This window comes from Malania oleifera, chromosome 3 (assembly GCF_029873635.1).
Source record: "Malania oleifera isolate guangnan ecotype guangnan chromosome 3, ASM2987363v1, whole genome shotgun sequence".
NCBI classification, from domain to species: domain Eukaryota; kingdom Viridiplantae; phylum Streptophyta; class Magnoliopsida; order Santalales; family Ximeniaceae; genus Malania; species Malania oleifera.
The window spans coordinates 121,226,905-121,246,800 of record NC_080419.1 but is presented as its reverse complement, the minus strand read 5'-3'; the positions used below and the strand labels follow the sequence as shown (position 1 = coordinate 121,246,800).

Genomic DNA, 19,896 nt, shown 5'->3' with positions numbered 1-19,896 from the left:
TAATAGCAGTATTTTCCAAACATACATTCCATATATGATAAACAAATATAGCATATATTTTTCTGAAAATAAATGTGCTCATAATTAATAATAACTTGCATGGAAAATAACTACTTTAGTTTATTCCCTTACTTGGATACTGAGAAAGCCCCCAAAATATCCTAGGCTAACCCCCGTATGATTTCTCAATCAATACCCTGAAACTCAAAACTCCTAGTATTAAAGTTCAGTGTTTTCATACGTACAACATTTTCTATAACTACCATAAAGTCTAATTTGACTTAAAAAGTCTTACCTCAACTTAGGGATGATTTCCAACTAGCTTTTCCCAACGATCCGCTCCGGCAAACTTGTAGAGAACTCCTCCAGGAGCGTCATGGTAGCCTCAAATCTTCGATCCGGGGTAAATATAACCCAAAAATGAAGAGAGAGAGAGAGAGAGAGAGAGAGAGAGAGAGAGAGAGAGAGAGAGAGAGCACCGAAGAGAGGAGAGAGAGAGAGAGAGAGAGAGAGAGTGGAGAGGAAGCTTAATAATGAAGATAACTCGGATTTTCCATATATATATAGACATGGGATTTCGCCGACGAGTCCTTCACAAATTTCGTCGACGAAATCCACTCCTCATCGACGAAATTCAGTCGGCTCCAAAACCCCTCTTCTAGTAGAACCCCTATATTCATCGACAAATCCAGGCAATCTTTTTAAAATTATTTTATCCCCCAAATGCAATATCGTCGACGAACGCTCCGTGTTCGTTGACGAAGTTTACGACCTCCTTCTATTTCTCTCCCTCTTAATTATTCAAATTCCATTTTTTATTCGGGTTATCACACTTTATGAATCCTATATTAACATAACAATTACGACCTTGCGCCGAAAATATGAATAAATGCAGCCTTGCGCCAAATAAAATGGGTAATTGCGGCCTTGGCCCGACTATCAATTACGGCCTTGCGCCGAACATATCATATATTCTGAAATCATAATTTGTTGTGTTTATCATGTTATTCCTGAAAATATTTATAAACATGCTTTATTTTGTAAATATAATTTAAGATGGTATAACATATATATATAGAAGAACATTCATGCCACACGAATTTAATAAAATCATATATATTCTATTCTAAAATCACATTTCCTGTACAATTGCAGTATTTTCCCAAACTTACATTTCCTCAATTATACTCATATATGAACACATGTTTTCTGAAAATTATTCTATTAATAAATAATAGGAATTTTAATGGAAAATAACTATTTTAGTTTATCCTCTTACCTGACTACTGAGAAAGCCTTTAAAAACCTTAGTCTAATACCCGTAGGGTTTCCTGACCAACACCCTAAAAACAACAATCCCCAGAATTAAACATCAGTATTTTCACGTGAATATCATTTCCTAAAACTATGGTAAGACCAATTTTGGCATAAAAAGTCTTAACTCAACTTAGGGACAAATTCCAACTCACTTCCAACAACGATCCGCTCCAACAGATTTGGAGAGAACTTTCTCAGGAGCTTCGTGGTGGCCTCAGATTGTCGATCCTGCAAATGAAGGAGCCGAAATCGAAGAGAGAGGAGAGAGAAACCATAGGAGGAGAGAGAGAGAGAGAGAGAGAAAAATTTCCTGATTTTTCTGCATTTAACTCGGATTTTGCACTATTTATACTAGTGGCCTCGTCAATGATCCACGTCACCTCGTCGACGAGGTTAGTAGAAAATTCGTTGACAAGCTCTCTCCCTCATCGGCGAAATTCAGAACCATCCCAAAAGTCCTCTCGGTATTTCCTCATTGACGAGACACGTCATCTCGTCGATGAGCTCAATTACAATTTCGTTGACTTGTTTCCATTTTTCACCCTCTTAATCATTATTTAAATACTATTATTATTCGAGTCATTACATTATCTCCTTACATTTTGCAGGAGTTTACATTGCTATATATAGAATGTAAATAGAGGAGTTTGTTACAAGAGATTGCGACTAGATACACTAAATTACAGTAGAATATTTGAATATAAAAAATTGTTGAGATATTTTCATTATTTGAATTTAAGTTATTGTTGTGATCGGTTCCAGGATACTTAAAGATAGTTTCAACAGAATCCTTAACACTTTTTTATCTTTTTTATTCTTTGAAATGTTTTGAGTTGTATAATTGTTGGATTTACCATTCTCTTTATTACCCTCTGGCTTTGTAAAACATTGGGAAGCCTCTGGTATAAAGTATAAACACTTAACCTTTTAGTTACCAATCATCATTATGTTATACAAAAGTAAACCAGTGGCATCAGAATCAAAATATCAAACTCAATTACATGGCCTAGTTTTATTATTGCGCTTCTAAAATAATGGCTGTAATGTTCCAATAATCTGAGCTCCGTAAAATCTTCAAGAATTGGTCATTAGAACCACAGTTTTTCTTTGGTCATTGAGGAAAAAAAATAAAAAATAAAAAATAAAATATACCAAATCTATTAATAAAATTTAAATTTTACACATCATTCATATTTAGTTTTTCTTAAATTTTAATTATATCAAGACAAACTTTTATTTTTTATAATATTTAATAGAGTATGAAAATGTAAGAGAAAATGAGTTTTTACTTTGGAAAGGAAAATGAAAAAAAAAATTCATTTTTTATTATATTATTCTCTTTATATGAAATACTACTAAAAATAAACATTTGATCTAATATGATTAAAAATTAAGAAAAGTTAAATGTGAATGGTATATAAAAATTGAACGGTAACTAAAAAAACTCAAGTAAGAAATTCAATTCCATTCATATATATTAAATGCATAATTGTGGGCAAGTAGTGGCATTCTTTTTCATCATTATACAGAAATTATATATAATTTTGAACAACTGTAGTTATTTATTTATTTAATTTGATCAGTTAGAGGTCCACATTAGGCTAAGCTACCCAATGAAAGTAGCTAATCTTCGATCCTATAATCCGTCTCACCTTTTTAAGGATTCAAACTTGATGCTTGTAACATTGAAGTCCCAAACTTTAATTACTAGAATACCAATAACCATACTTTTACATGCATGTTTATCCTTCATTAACGATGCGAAAATAGTAGATAGCTTCACCTGAAATAGTCTAAAACTGCAAATAAGTTTTTGTTGTTGGCTCCTTCCATCAATACTGATGGTTTAGGAATCGTCTGGAACTGCTTCTATGGAAATGATTTTTTTTTTTTTTAAGTATTGAATTTAATGAGTACTAATAATAAGTGTTGAATCCAAAAAGTATTAAAAGTTATAAGTAGTGTTCGATTGTGTATAAAATAAGAAGTGTTGAATACTAAATTTTATTATAATTTTGTTATTAATGTACATTTATAATATATTACTATCATATTAAATTATGACAAAAATAATATTATTAATTAAATTTTAAATTATTTAATATTAATTTAAATTAATAAATAGCTCTTCTTTCATCAATTATAATAATTAATATATATTTTTTAATATATATATTTTAAAAAATATCAATATTTTATAATTAAAAATAGATAATTAAGTGTGGAATAATTGGATTGGCCTATTAGGCTATCAGACAATTAATTTCCCTCTTGATCCCAAAGTCAAAAAAGGTTGACACCCAGAGACTGCTATTTTCTTCCTTTATATTAAATACTACTAAAAACAAACATTTGTTTAAATATGATTAAAAATTAAAAAAATTAAACATAAATGGTGTATAAAATCATAATTTTGTTCATTGATTTAATTTATTTTTAACTTTTTCAATTTCCTTGATAATCAAGTATGAAAAATTAAATTCCTTTATAATTTTTTTTCCTTTCCCTCATATTTTTCAAGTCCTAGAAAAAATATTAAATCTATGACACAACAAAGATTTTACACATCATTAATATTTAATTTTTCCTAATTTTTAGTCATAATAAAATAAATTTTTATTTTTAATAGTATTCTATATACAAGGAAAATACAAGGGACGACAAGTTTTCTTCTTTTTTGAAAATGAAAGTTTGTTTTAATATGATTAAAAATATAAAAAAGTTATGAGATATAAATAAAAACATGCACAGGGAGAATTAATTCTCCTGCATAATTGTAGGGAAGAGAACATGACAAAAATGAGACTCTACTTATTATTAACATTTTTATGGGAAATTTCAGTCAAATATTGAAATTTTTATAAATACAAAAATAGTCAAAAAAAAAAAAACTACTAATTAATTAACAATCAAGTTTATTGATTTCGCTTGTAACCATTAACAACCAAGTTTCTTGATTTGGCGACGTTTCGCACGGATTCCACCAGATGCTCATTGTCTTCGCAATCCTCAAGATTTAGATGTCGAAGGTTTGTCGGAAGCAACTCCGGTAGAGCTTCCAAAAGACCAAACTTCTCAATCAGGAGAAATTGTAGGGAAGAGAGGCGGGGAAGAAGTTGTTCATGTTCATGGTTGGGCAGAGACTTGAGCTTAGGCCAACCATACAGATGTAGTAATTCAAGCTGGAATTGGTGGTGACAGTGGCCGTGGTGGTTGGTGCTGCAGAGAAGTGAGGGGAAACTATCCAGCTCCTCATTAAACTTTCCGAGCACTAGGCTCTTCAACTCGGGAAGGCAGCACAATAGCCCTTCCGGCAAACTACTCAATCTTCCGCACCACAAAATACATAAATCTGAGAGGGAGTGCAATTTTAGTAAATCAGCCGGCACAGATACCAGATTTGGGCAATTCCGTATGGTTAATTTCTTGAGAGATGTACCGAATTGCAGAGACGTCAATTCTTCACACGAGTCGACTTTCATCTGCCGAAGGGAGGGCGGGAAGCTCTCTAAATTCTGGGGAAGAATGGATTTCAATTTAGGGCAAGCCACTATCACCAACACCTGAAGATTCAACAACTTCGCCATCCACGACACAACAATACCCCCAAATCCTTCAATTCTAAACCGCTTCAGATCTAAGTGTGGTTGCAGCCCTTCCAACACCTCATCATCATTATCACCAATACCAACCTCATCATCATTATCCCATTGAAGCCCCAATGTTTCAATGTTTTTCTTTCCCTTCAAATTTGCCTCTTCAGCTTCTTCTTTACTCCTCACATGCTGTAGATTAGAAATCCATAATTCTCCTCTGAGCTCGTTCAAGGGTTCCAGCTCTCCAATTCGGGGTCCCCTGCCTCGACCCACCACAAACGCCGGTAACGTCCGCAAATGAACTAACCGCCTCATCTCAATCGGTCCATCCTTCATTATTCTCTCTGCATTGTAAAGGTCAAGTCCCAAATGTCTCAAGTTGATTAATGCTCTCATTTCTTTTGGTAGCTCCTGCAACATATTACAGTACTCCATATTCAATGTCTGCAGATGGTATAGCTTGGTAATTGAATCCGGCAACCTTACAATGTCAGTATAGGAGACATCAAGGTACCTTAAATGTTTCAACTTCCCAACAGAATCTGGCAGAACCTTAATTTCACTCCGGCTTAAATCTAAAACTCTCAAGCATTTCGAGTAAACTAACAACTCATCGGAAACATTAACCCCTGATAAAATCAAGGTGCGTAATTTTTTACCATTGTCCTTCCCAACTATGTGTTTCCCTTCTTCATAATCTGTCAAAGATAAATGTCGGACTGCAGGGATTTCATGCCCCTGATATCCACCCTCCAAAACCAGGATTTCAGATTTGGAAATAGATTGTGCAAGGTCATGCACAAGATCATGCATCTTGCATGTTCTGATATCCCCATATATGACATCTCTTTCAACATCTTGAAACAAGGAATTCTGCAACAGGACATTGAAGTACTCATTACCTTTGTCTTCCATCACCAAACCGCACTCTTGAGATGACTCAAGAAATCCTTGAGCCATCCATAGTTGGATTAGCTTTACTCTCTCAATGACATAATCCTTGGGGAAAATTGCAGTGTATGCGAAGCATTGTTTCAAAGAAGCCGATGGCAAATTGTCAAAGCTCAACTTTAATGCTGCCATGATCCCATCCTCACTTTCTGGTAAATTCAATCTTTCGCTTTCCAAAATGGACAACCACTCTTGCTTTTCCCTCTTAAAACGCATGATCCCTCCCAGCACCTTTGCTGCTAGTGGCACGCCCCCACATTTTTTCACAATACCCCTTGCTATATCAATAAAATCTTGAGTCTTCGGTGCTCCTCCGTCTACAAATGCCTTTTGCTCAAATATCGCCCAACAATTTTCTTCTGATAGTTTCCCTAAGCGATGAGGAGGAAGTGTCTTCATAATTGAAGCCACTTTGTCCCTCCGGGTAGTCACAACAACACTGTTTCCCACCTTTTTTGAACTCACTGGCAGCAGACGACTTCGTAAATCTTCCCACTTATTCTGATCTTCATTCCAAGCATCATCTAGTACGAGAAGATATATTTTCCCTTCCAACTTATCCTTAATGTTTTCAAGGATGGTATCCAGATTTTCAATCCCACAACTTTTCTTGGTAAGAGATTCCAAAATCTCTTTTAGAATCCTTTTGACATCAAAATTTTCAGATAAACATACCCAAATTCTTACGTCAAAATGTTCTTTCACTCGCTCATCATTGTAGATTAGTTGAGCAAGCGTAGTCTTCCCGATGCCCCCCATACCCACTATTGGAATTACAGAGACATCATTACTGCAAGAGCTAGTCACCTTGTTTACTATAGTTAATACATCCTTTTCCCTTCCAAATTTTGAATCATCTACGGCGGAGTTGGTCTCTAGACTCGCTCTTATTTGAGAAGTTGGATCTATGGATAACATTGGTCTAAGCCCAAACCTAATTGCTTTGTTCATAGATTTTTCCAGTGAGATAATTACATTCCTCACTTTGTGACCCATCTTGATTTGGAACACAATGGGGCTAGAGAGTGAACAGAAGTTGCATACCTTCTTCTTAAATCGGTTTTGAATCTGTACCTGACGTCGGAGCATCTCGTACGAGAACTCATCCAGCACATCCTCCGCATCATAAGCCCTCTCTTCAAGATCCTTTAGCCAAATTTGAACAGCATCTCCGCTGATCACTTGCCGTTTCTGGGCATCACGCAGTACAGCTTGAATCATTTTTAGTGATTCTTCAAGATTTTTGAGCTCGCCCTTGAAACCCCACGCAAGCTTTATTTCTTCAGATACCAGTGAACCCACCTTCCTTAATAATTCCTCTGTTGCAAAACTGAGAACCATTTCAGCTGCCATATTAGTTTCCTTGCTTTGAATTCGATGAGCAACAGCTAGAGAAGACTGATCCTCAGAAGCGCGGAGCGATGGAAAAGAAAGACGAGCACCGATACCTCACCAGACCCGGTTTGCTTTTTGGCTCAGCCGATCCATCCTACTTTAAATAATTAAATTCGTCAATTTCCATTGTCGGTATTCAAAATAAAAATAAAAAATTGGGAAGTGAGGATGAGTATTCAAATAATTGTTGGTGTGACCGATTGGGAAGTGAGGACGAAAATGTGGAGTTTTTTCCCGTTTTAACTTTTTTTTAAAAAAATATATTAAATAATACCTCATTCTGGGAAGTATTTCCCAGAATGACTCTGACGTAATCTCGCTAGTCCAAGTAGCGATTTTTAACCAAATCTCGCTACTCCAAGTAGCGAGATTTAATTGGGACAAGCAACACTCCGGCAGCCACGTTTGGATGCGTGTAACTGTCTGCGAACCAGAATTTGACGCGTGGCAAATCTCGCTACACGAAGTAGCGAGATTTTGATCTGATAATTAATGCTCTGTCAACCCCTTTTGAATTACCTCCAGCCGGATTTCGACGCGTGGCAAATCTCGCTACTTGGAGTAGCGAGATTTGCTTCGGAATAACTTGGTCAGTTCTTTCTTCCTCCTTTCATGCGCGAACAGACTGTTGCAGAGCCGAGCAGTGACCGTTGGAGGAAGAAAGCCGAGCAGGTGACCGTTGGGACTTCATCACATTACAAGTTATTTAAGGAGATGGGGTAAGTTATGTTTTTCATCTTCAGTATTTGTTTTACGTTATTTTTATTTCATCGAAAGTTTTGATAATCCGAGAGAGAATTTGTGATTTGTGTTAAAAGAATCGTGGACAAACACTGCTCTTAAGGTTTGTATTTCATTGTTTTGGTATTTAAATTTAATTTTTTGCTGATAATATTTTTTTGTTTGGGTATTTGAATTTAATTTGTTGCTGATAATATTTTATTTTTTCCATTCAAATTGTAGTTCAATATTTATATATTTATTTTGGATTGTTGTTTCATTGCAAAATGCATTATTTTTCATGCCTTAGAAATTTTTGAAGTTTCATCCACTCACAAAATTAGTTAAATTTCCTTCTACTCGTTTGAATAATTGTGCAATTATAATTAGATCATATGGTTTACTTTCAAAATGGGAAATTTTGTTATTCAATTCTTAAATTTTCTTGTACTCTTTTTAATATAATTTGGCACATGCACAAAAGTTGTGAACATAACATGTAACTTATATGATTTTAATTGATGCTTTCAATGAATGTGAGTGTACATTATAATTATAAATTGTATTGTCATATGTATAAGATCTTAGGAGGTTATACCTTATTTTTCGGGTTATTAATAATTATGTTGAAAATTTTAAAAAAAAAATTCCGACTGTTATATTAATGCTGAAGAACAAAAAAAAAAAGGTGATATTTTTATAATGTATAAAAAAAGAATCTAAAAATTGAGAATTATTTTCTAAACATTGAACACATCGTTAGGCTTTTCTCTTCCCTTTATTTTTTTTATTTTTTCCAGTTAATTTAAGGCTATTTGAAAAATTAAAATTTGACAATATGTTTGGTTAATATTTATGAAAATTAATATAACCTAAATTTTGTAATTACAAAATATTTATGTATTATTTTTAAATCAATTGATATTTTAAATATATAATTAAAAAATAAAATATTTGCGGAATATATATATTAAAAATATTATAAAAAGAGAAATACAGTTTATTATAATTAGTTTAATTAATTGTTGTACTATCCAAATTTATTTGATAATAAAATCTTTTTTTTACATGACATTTGAAAAATTGTGAAAAATATTATATTATTGCTTTTATAATTTTTTAGATATATAACTTTGAATTCTATTTAAATTTTTTTCATAAATAGTTAAAAATTGAAAATTAAAAATGAAAAATGACTACATAAAGAAACATATTTATATAATATGTTTTCTTTTTCACTTTTCTAATCTTTAACTAAATAATTTATTTTAGTTCTAGATTTATGAATTAGTTCTTCAAGAAACTAATAAAAAAAAAAATTAGGGCTAGCACAGCACAATGATGCATATATATATATATATATATATATATTGTTGGATACTACGTCTTCTCAATTTCAAAAGTTAACTTATAGGATTAATCTTTCCAAATACTTAATAATTGATTTTTAGTACCTTTCACAATAATTCCAATAATCTCTTTCTCATACATGAGACTCCAATTTTAACCCATCTTGAGAAGAATGTTAAAACATGTTTTTGACACTAGTATTTGGGGTGTGTGTGTGTAGGCTATGAAAATGAAAGAAAATTTATTACCTCTTTGTCTGCCTACTCAAGAATCCAACTATAATGTGACTTGCTGTATGGACATCAATGAGTTATCCCTCTATTAGACTCAGATGATCTTGTTTTCGTATTGTTTGACAACTTCTATTTGAGTGAAGAGTTTTCTTAGTTCTCCAAGCTCATAGCCTAAATTTCTTTTGTATTTTGTTCACCAATACTCACAAGCCTACTACTTGGTTTCCAACAATCTACTCAATTCTAACTCACCCAAAATCACATACACAGAGGCAATGTTCACATAATCACAGCTCTAGCTATGAAAGGTTATCTCACTCATCCTCTCTCATTAGTCCATCCTATGTAATAGAACAATGACTTCAACCAATATATAAATAGAGGCAACTGCTACACTGCACAGAAAATGCCAAACAAGAAAGGTGCTTGAATAGCTTACCATCATTACAATCCTAAAGTAGCATAAGACAATTAGTTGGATTACCCTAGTTATTTGGTGGGTGCAGCAGTTCTAAAAAATGCGGTTCCTTAGGGATCATGACCAAAATAAAAAATTCCATGAAAAAGCCCCATATGTATAAGATCCTAGGGTGGGGGGTGCCTGAGGAGGCCACAGTCGACAGAGCACCATTAAGATCCAATGGTATGAGGAGGCCACGGCCTCGACTAGTCACCGTCGATGACGCTGACTGGGAACACTGTAGAGATGATAGCTAAAGGTCACATTATTAAGGAGAGTAATGAGTTTTGTTCTCTGATCGAGGTATTTTCCCACTATATCGATATAATGTAGTGTTCACATTTTAAGCACGGCAGCGTACGAAGTACCAGTTGAAAAAATTTATCTTCCGGAGAACCCCTCTAATAGTTCTTTGGATTCTAGTTGAATCACAAATTTTTCTGAAAATCCGAAGATATGTCATATGGGGAAAATCAAAAATATTCATGTTATTTATTCATAGACATTGAATTCATCTATTATTTCTAGAGGGGGAACAGTTAGGTCCCAAACTCTAAGTTCATCATTAATTAGAATTTTAATACACTCTATTGGTGATAGTTATTAGTTATTTCGTTTCATTTACACATCACTTATACATACCAATTTTGTGGGCGTAGGTTTGTTTATTTACTCGATCGCCGATTCTACAGTGGCAGGAAGCTCAAGCAGTAATCCAGTCACGGTATTTTTTATATATAGGGGGGAACATCATTAAACCGGCATTAGATGGTGTTAGGTATAGTAGTCGGCCAGTTCGATTATTCGAATGGTCGTAGGTGTAAATTAAGTAAATTATATACGAAGATAATAAATATTTGCATTATCGATCCAGATAATATGAATTGGCGGGTGACAGCAGCTACCCTGCAGCGAGTTGAGTTAAATAATACAGAGGTCTACGAGGAGTTGTTCGACTATCAGATGATAATGGGTTGCGTAGGGTATGGAACGCAAAACGCTGTGTCGGTGAGACATATTGACGATGGCACTTGTATGGTGGAGCACTATTCCTCCAGTGGGGGTAATTGCAGTGGGCTAACCAGAGAGCCGCGGAAGCAATTGGGTGAAGTCGGTGAAGACACCGAACAAACACATCAGGTCGATTTGGGGGGAGGTTCGTGCTACGTACACGTCAATTTTAATGAATATCCGGAATGTCGCATTCCAGCCGTCGGGATACGAAGGCACTATTCCTCACACGTTTTCGCCGGCAGGTTGCGAACACGTGCCGAGTGCGGTACCAGCATCGTTGTTTGCCATTGCGAACGACGCATTGGATGAGGGCATGAACATTACAAATGAAGACGAACACATGCACGAGCAGGAAATGGGTGAAGGGTTAAATGATGTTCCCAATGATGTGAACTTACCTCATCATGACACGGGCGACGCAACGTTTAACGCGCAATTCATCGGCGAGCTTCCGATGTACGGTCAAATTGACCTAGGTGCTGCAGATTTAACTGCGGTCGATGAGCTACCCATACACGTCACTCGTTGGGAAGAATCCTCTGAGTTGAGTAAGGGGATGCTCTTCGGTTCGAAGGATCAGCTGATCGTCGCAGTGCGAATATATCACGCTCGCACGCACCATGACTTCCATGTGGTGCGATCTACTCCTGAGTTGTGGGTTGCTAGGTGTATCGGATGATACACCGTTTTTTTGAAATCACCCAATATAGTGGTCCGCATACGTGTCTGAATGAGCTTATATCGCAGGACCATAACCAAATCACGTCGGCCCTCATTGCTGGGGAGATAGTGAGTATGATCAGGGGAGATGCGTCGACGTCGATCGCTACATTGAAGGAGTTCATTGATCGTCGATTCGGGTATTCAATATCTTATAAAAAGGTTTGGTTGGGCAAACAGAAGGCAATAGCCCAAGTCTTCGATGATTGGGATAAATCGTATGAAACGTTACCGAAGTGGATGGAAGCGATGCGCCCGTACAATCCTGGGACTACAGTCAGGTGGAGGTCAACTCCGCTTCCAGGTAGCACTAACAGCGCTACCTTCATATCTGTATTTTGGTCATTTGCAGCATCTATTCAGGGTTTTCGTCACTGCCCTCCCGTTATATGTGTCGACGGGACACACTTGTACGGTAAGTACAAGGGCAAACTCCTTATTGCAACGTGCCCCGATGCAAATAGGCAAATATTTCCCCTTGCATTCGCTATTGTGCAAGAGGAAAGCCTCGACACATGGAATTGGTTTCTGTGTTCTTTGCGTTTGATTACCGACAGGGACGACATTTGCCTCATATCAGATTGACATCTAGGGATTATCGCTGCGGTGCAGCACAATCCTGATTGGCAACGACCACGTGCGCACCACCGATTTTGCCTTCGACATGTCGTAAGCAACTTCAATACGAAAGTGTGGAGTGTCAATATGAAGCGAATGGCTGAGCGAGCCGGAAGGGAGCATCAAGTGAGAAAATTTGACACCTGGATGGAGAGGATATTCGACGAGGGTGGAGAGCCAGCCAAGTCGTTCTTCGATCAGATCCCTCCTCATATGTGGACTCAGTGCCACGACGGTGGAAAGAGGTATGGAAACATGACGACCAACCTGGTCGAATGTTTCAACGCCATCCTAAAAGGCGCACGTAGCCTTCCCATTACGGCTCTCGTGCAACTAACATTTTATCGGGTTGCACATTACTTTAATAGCCGACGGGATTCTGCTCGTAATGCAATATCTGAAGGAAATTCGTTAACTCCACATATATTGCTAGCGATGGAAAGAAGGAAGTTGAAGGCGACCGGACAACGAGTCACGACGTTCAACCGATCTAGGGGTACTTTTAGCATCACGACCGCGCAGAGGGGACCCCATAAAGGAAACAATGTCCAAACTTTGAGCATCCAGAGGCGCGAATGCTCCTGCGGGAAGTGGCAATCTTTACACTATCCCTGCTCGCACCTTCTTGCAGCTTGTGCCGAGACACGACTAAATGTGAGCCAGTTTGTTGACCCATATTGGAGTACTGCCGAGCACTATGCAACATATGCTGCAGAATTTTATCCAATCATGCATGAGGCATATTGGCCAACTTGCACGTTGCCAAACTTGCAGGCAAATCCTGCATACGCTAGACATAAAGGTCGGCCTAGGAGCTTACGTATACATAACGAGATGGATGCTCAGGAAGGTCGGAAACATATCACATGTAGCATATGCCGTCAAGAAGGACATAACCGCACAAGATGTCCGAGAAGGACCCAACCTGGGGATGCAGCTGGACCTTCGCACTGACCTATAACTTATAGGTCATCCGGGATTTGCATACTCTTACTCCTCGCGTCACGACAAGTTTTCACCTGCTAATTCGTTATGAAAAGTTTGTTTCCAAATGTGAAATCCTCATACCACTTTAATTTCTCGATGAACACGCGAACGCTCCATACTTAATTTGTCTCTGAGCAATTAAGTCACTGTGACCATAAATCGAGAATAGTGTATGTTCAGATGAAAACTTGGTCATACATTTTAATTTGTACACACATAGGATAATCGTTGCGATTTTTGTTCGTTTCCACCATACAAAGCACCGGGGACAGATACTCAATTCTTATGCTTTCTATGTTCATGCTTTCAATCTTCTGGCTTGTTTACAGGATCGATCCAGGGCCGTCCGATACTACTGTACTGTCTATGGGCGATCGGCACCGGTCTAGTCGTGCGTGGACCGATTCGCATGCTGACGTCTTATATTGCCGAGGGGGAAGTCAGAGCGTACAGGATAGGATAGGTGCAGACCCTCGCATTATTGATTGGATACGTGAGGCGGGTTTCTATGGGATATATCAGATTGGCCATATCCAGTTGGATTGGCATCTTGTGACTGCGTTGGTCGAGCGATGGAGGCCAGAGACACACACTTTCCACTTGCCGCACGGGGAGGCGACTATCACATTACAGGATGTCGCAGTGTTGTTCGGGCTACCGATTGATGGGTTGCCTGTCACTAGTCGTACAGCTGGACCAGTATAGGATGGAGGCGTCGGCCAGGGGGGAGGACTTCGCCGCATGTGCGAGAGATTGTTGGGAGTGGTGCCCCCAGACAGTGAGCTTGTTGGTGCCCGCATTCGCATGCGGTTTCTAGAGGGGGAGATGTTTCGCCAGCTTCCGGCTGATGCTGATGATCAGACTATAGCGTGTCGCGCACGTGCCCACATGCTGCGATTGATATGTGGGACGCTGTTCTGCGACCTATCTGGGAGTTACGCACACTTGATGTTCCTACCATTGCTCGCGGAGCGAGCAGAGATACGCCATTATAGTTGGGGTGCTGCGACGTTAGCTTGGCTGTACCGGGAGATGTGCCGCGCCGCTAACGTGTCGCACTCACAGATCGGAGGAGCACTCCGCTTATTATAGGTTTGGGCGTGGGAGAGATTCACGCCGTTAGCTCCTACGCGCCGCGGTGTCCGACATCTTATTCAGAGGGATGAGGACGGACGACCGATTGACCCAGCTCCACTCGCGTGGAGGTTAGTAACTCAACTAAAAATAATTTGCTTCAGTTGTCGTATGTAGTAGTGGTTACACCTTGCTAACTTACGTTCTATTGTGTACAGGTGGAGGGATCAGTTGTTGGCGCCTAATGTTGCGCAACACACGCTGCCCTGGTACAGATTCGAGCTGGACATGCACCGGGAGCACGAGGTAGTCTCCGTTCTGTCTATTTACGGCTATTTCAACCTTTGCATATATTCCCGTCCCAGCTCTGACATTTACTATATGTCTACGCGCAGTTCGTATGGGCGCCCTACACGGATGACATTGTTGCCGACCTACCACCTGGTTATGCAGTTGGATCAGACCTCTAGGTTGTCCGAGTGCCACTCATATGTTTTCATATTGTCGAGTGGCATCTCCCAGACCGAGTGATGCGCCAGTTTGGCTTTCGAAAGGGCATTCCCGGTCGCTTCTGTACCTCAGGGGTGGATGTACGTGGGGAGGACTTGCACGAGATTGATGGTCGCGGTCGGGGGAACACAGATTGGGCAGCGGAGCACGCCATGTACCTGAGTATGTGGGTACATAGGCGCGACTACATTGTCGAGGGAGTCCAGGCAGATGGCCCGATGCGTCCGGAGGATCCATATTATGCGTGGTACAGGTCGATCACACGTCGCTTCGTAGATAGGACTGCGGCGGTCTACATGAGCCTCGTACGCTTACTCAAACGTGTACCTAATTTGTTACCGTGTTGATTAGTAGTTCAATGTTTTAAACACTATTTTCGTATGATGCAGGCTGACGTATTACACCAGGTGGAGTCGCTATCATCAGACCCTGTTGTGAGCGATTTAGCGAGAGTTGGTTTGGAGATTGTCTACGAGGACGGGCGACGGATCCCTACCCCGCGCCGGACGCCGGCTCCACGAGGTGGTCGAGCAGCTCCAGTACGAGGGGGTAGAGCAGCTACCTCCAGCCGTCCATCGAGTCCGACCTTCTCACCACCCATTGTACATGAGGAGTATGTGTTTGGGCCATCCGCTGCTGATATTGCGGGACCCTCCAGTACCCCGGCCGATTATCGATCTGACTCTGCCGCGACGCCGTCTATGTCGTACTTACTGGACGACCCTCTCGATGCGGAGGAGGTGGACGCACCCGGCTTGCCAGGTCGGAGTCGTCTAGAGACTACATACGACATAGCTCCTCGTCAGCTTCACCTAGAGAGGGATTCTCCAGTACGTGTGGGCGGACACGACAGACATGTAGCCGCTCGACGTGACCGGACACCAGACGCGGAGGAGCAGCCAGGTGAGGGCAGACACAGACGGCAGCCACCCCGACACCGGAGACGACCTCCATGCGGTACCGAGTAGCCGATATATGTAGTTGTGAATTAGTTCATAATTTGATTTATACATCAGATGTATGTTTACGGCTTCATTTGTACATAACGTATTTATTCATTATTCATTTACTAATGACTTCATTTGTACAGCATCTATTTGTACATAATGTAATTGTTTGGAGTATCATTTGTACATAATGTAATTTACTTAATTCTGAATCTATAGAGCAGCAATAGGTAAAGTGACAAGCAGGTATAATTTAGTGTACTATTTTGGTATGTTTAATGTATACGAGTCTCGTGAATGTAATGTTGTGAACATACTGGTATGAACTGTATTGGAATAATGTTATATTTGCACAGGTGCGTGGATGGATATGCTCAATTTTTAAACAGGACTCTGCCGAAATTAGTATACTATTTTGGTATGTTTAATGTATACGAGTCTCGTGAATGTAATGTTGTGAACATACTGGTATGAACTGTATTGAAATAATGTTATATTTGCACAGGTGCGTGGATGGATATGCTCAATTTTTAAACAGGACTCTGCCGAAATTAGTATACTATTTTGGTATGTTTAATGTATACGAGTCTCGTGAATGTAATGTTGTGAACATACTGGTATGAACTGTATTGGAAGAATGTTATATTTGCACAGGTGCGTGGATGGATATGCTCAATTTTTAAACAAGACTCTGCCGAAATTAGTATACTATTTTGATATGTTTAATGTATATGAGTCTCGTGAATGTAATGTTGTGAACATACTGGTATCAACTGTATTGGAAGAATGTTTTAAAAAAATTAGGCTACTTGTTGAGTGTAACCTTTAGCTACTAATCGAGCTTTGTACCTTTCAATAGTTCCAAAAGCTCATTGCCTTAATTGGAAATACCCACTTACAACCAATAGTCTATTTATGTTGAGGAAGAGTTACAAGTTCCCAAGTTTTATTTAATTCCAAGCCATTTAATTCATTTTGCATTGCAGCTTGCCATTCAGGTATTTGAGTAGCTAATTTGTACGTTTTGGGTTCTTTAGAAGCTGAAATGGAGACTAGAAAAGTTTTATGAGAAGGAGATAATTGTTTTTCATAAAGATAATCAGAGATGGGACATATAATACCTTTATTAGAAAAACAATTAGCGATATAAGATGAAGAAGTTGCAAGTGAAACCTTGGAAGCTGTACCACAGTAAAAATCATGCAAATAGCTTGGTCGTCGTGTAATTCTTTAAGATTTTCTGAGTTGTGGTGAAATAATATCTGGGATGGGAACATTGTTCAAAGATGTTAGGTGATTGTTGGTTGAATGTGATGAGGATGGAGGAGTTTTATTAGAAGAATAAAAAAAATCAGATGTAGAAGCTGATGGAGGGAATAACAAAGAATGTGATTCAGGATTAGGTGAAAAAACCTTCAAAAGAAAAATAGTTTCAGAAAAAACTACATTTCTTCAGATGAAAAATTTATTAGTATTAAGGTCCATTAATTTGTAACCTTTTATGTTAGAAGGATAATCCAAGAATAAACATTTGGTACATCTTTTATCAAATTTATGTCTATGGGTTGTAAGTGTTGATGCAAAACAAAGGCAACCAAATACGATTTATGTCTATGGGTTGTAAGTGTTGATCAAATTCGAGTTCGAATTCTGTTTATAATGTGAGCTGCAGTTAAGACACAGTCACTCCAGAAAGGTAAAGGCAGATTTGCTTGAAACAATAAGGCCCTGGCAGTGTTGAACAAATGTTGGTGTTATCTTTTCACGACACCATTTTGTTGTCGAGTTTGTACACAACATCTTTGATGTATAATGCCATGGTCATTATAGAATTGAGTTAAAAGAAATTCAGGATCATTATCTGATCTCACTATTTTAACAGGAACATTGAATTGGGTTACTACCATTGTGCAAAAATTTTTAACGATAGAAGAAAGTTCTGATTTCATCTTGAGCATGTATACCCAAGTACAACGAGTATGATCATCAACTATAGTAAGAAAACACTTGAAACCAGAATAGGAAACAACATTGAATGGTCCCCATATATCACAATGGATCAAATCAAATCTGTTCTTTGAACTAGACTAAGATACAGGAAATGAGAGTTTTCTTTGTTTTGCTAAATGACATACATCACAAACATGTGTGGTATTAAAAGATATAGATGACTCCAGCTGTTTAAGATAAGGTAACCTTGAGTTGGAAACATGACCAAGTCTGTAGTGTCAGGTATCTAATTGATTTTGGGTAATGGTTGAAGCCAAAGATGAAGAATGAAACTTCGCTTGATTGTGAGTAGCAGCCTTTGAAGGAACTTGAGATAAATGGTACAGTCCATGTTTCTCAATATGAGTTATAGAAGGCAATATAAGTTAATTGGTCCCAATCATCTTCTTTCTTAATTGGTACTGTAGAAGGCAATATGAGTTAAAGAAAGAAACACAAATGTTAGATTGTTTTGTTAGTTTAGAAACATACAACAGATTGAATGAAAAACTGGGAACACACAACACATTATGTGAAGACAGTATATTTGAAATGCAAATACTGCCAATGTGAAGCTGGAAAAGAGTTTCCATTTGGCAAATTTATGGAAGTGTTGATTGGTGTAGGTGGAGAAGAATATAATGAAGGTGAACATATCATGTGATCTGTTGCACCTGTATCTAGAATCCATGAATGTACATTCTGCAGAGATGAAGAAACTAAATAACAAAAATTTGAACGGTTACAAGAAAATTGAGAAGTAACAATGTTAACAGCCGGAGAAGATGTTTGATGAGATATTGGAGATGAAGTAGAATTTGCAAGTGCTAGAAATTTATTGAATTCCTCATAAGTAAAAGAAAACTTTGGATCCTCATTACTCTGTTGAAGAGAAAGCTCAGGAGTTGTCATGGCAGCATGTGCAGTAGGTGGCTTCCTTTTTCCTTTTGGTCCAGTCTAATTAGGAGGAAAACCATGAAGATGAAAACATTTTTCTATTGTATGCCCATTGTATCAACAAATGTGTACAGTATAGAGAAAATCTCTTCTATTTATCCTTTGAGAAGTTCAAAAAACCAGATGGATGAATCTTTTGTTTGGCAATCAAAGCATGAGTTTCACTGCTGACAACATTATTTAGTTGTCTTTGACTTTCCTCTTGAAGTAGTAAAGAAAATACTTTCGCCATACTTGGTAATGGCGAAATCATAAGCAATTTACTTCGAATTGGAGCATAGAATTCATTTAGACCAATCAAAAATTTCAACACATAATCAGATTGCTGTCTAACCAACAAAAAATCAAACAGGTTGCAGGTACAAGTTGCCATTTTACCACAGCTACATGTAGGGAATGGTCGGTAGTTAATATATTCATCCCATAATGATTTGAATGAATTAAAATATTCAGTAATTGATAAACAACCCCGAGTAATACAACTAAGAGATTTTTCCAGATGAAAAACTCTGCGACCATCACTTCGTAAGTATCTTGTTTTCAGCTCATTCCAAATATCAACAGCAGATGTAACATAGAGAAGACTATTTCTTATTTTCTTGGAAATGGAAAACATATTCATGAAAGAACTAGATTGTTTGCACGCAGCCATGTAGTATGGTGAGAACACTGATTTATAGAAGGAGCAAGAATCGAGCCATCAATGAATGCTACCTTATTTTTAACTGTTAGAGCAATGGTGATTGACCGACTCCATGCAATGTAATTATCACCACTAAAAATTTTAGAAACCAGTAATGCACCAGGATTATCACTTAGATGTAAGTAATATGGACTGGATGAATCATCAGAAAGATTGATCATACGATGACAATTTTGAGAACTGGTAGAATTATCAGCAGAAGTCATATATGGAATTTATCGAAGAAATATAAAAAATTTGCAGATCAACGAATTTTTCTTTGTAAAGACCAAAGATAAAAGCAATTCACTTGAGGCTTTGCAATTTGATACTAGAATAATGCCGATACAGAATACTAATCTATCAGCTTCGCTTG

At 37.9% G+C, this 19,896-nt stretch overlaps 2 protein-coding genes across 2 annotated transcripts; one reads left to right on the top strand and one right to left on the bottom strand.

The window, feature by feature from the left end:
* Window positions 1-4,108: 4,108 nt before the first annotated feature.
* LOC131150483 (putative disease resistance protein RGA3) lies at window positions 4,109-7,327 on the bottom strand. The gene has a single exon (XM_058101211.1). The coding sequence runs from the start codon at window positions 7,215-7,217 to the stop codon at window positions 4,233-4,235; it is 2,985 nt and encodes a 994-aa protein (XP_057957194.1). The 5' UTR covers window positions 7,218-7,327; the 3' UTR covers window positions 4,109-4,232.
* Window positions 7,328-12,460: 5,133 nt separating this feature from the next.
* Window positions 12,461-16,099, top strand: LOC131150482 (uncharacterized). The gene is made up of 4 exons (XM_058101210.1): window positions 12,461-14,566; window positions 14,654-14,741; window positions 14,831-15,250; window positions 15,335-16,099. The coding sequence occupies exons 3-4, from the start codon at window positions 14,966-14,968 to the stop codon at window positions 15,911-15,913; spliced, it is 864 nt and encodes a 287-aa protein (XP_057957193.1). The 5' UTR covers window positions 12,461-14,566; window positions 14,654-14,741; window positions 14,831-14,965; the 3' UTR covers window positions 15,914-16,099.
* The last annotated feature ends 3,797 nt before the right edge of the window (window positions 16,100-19,896 follow it).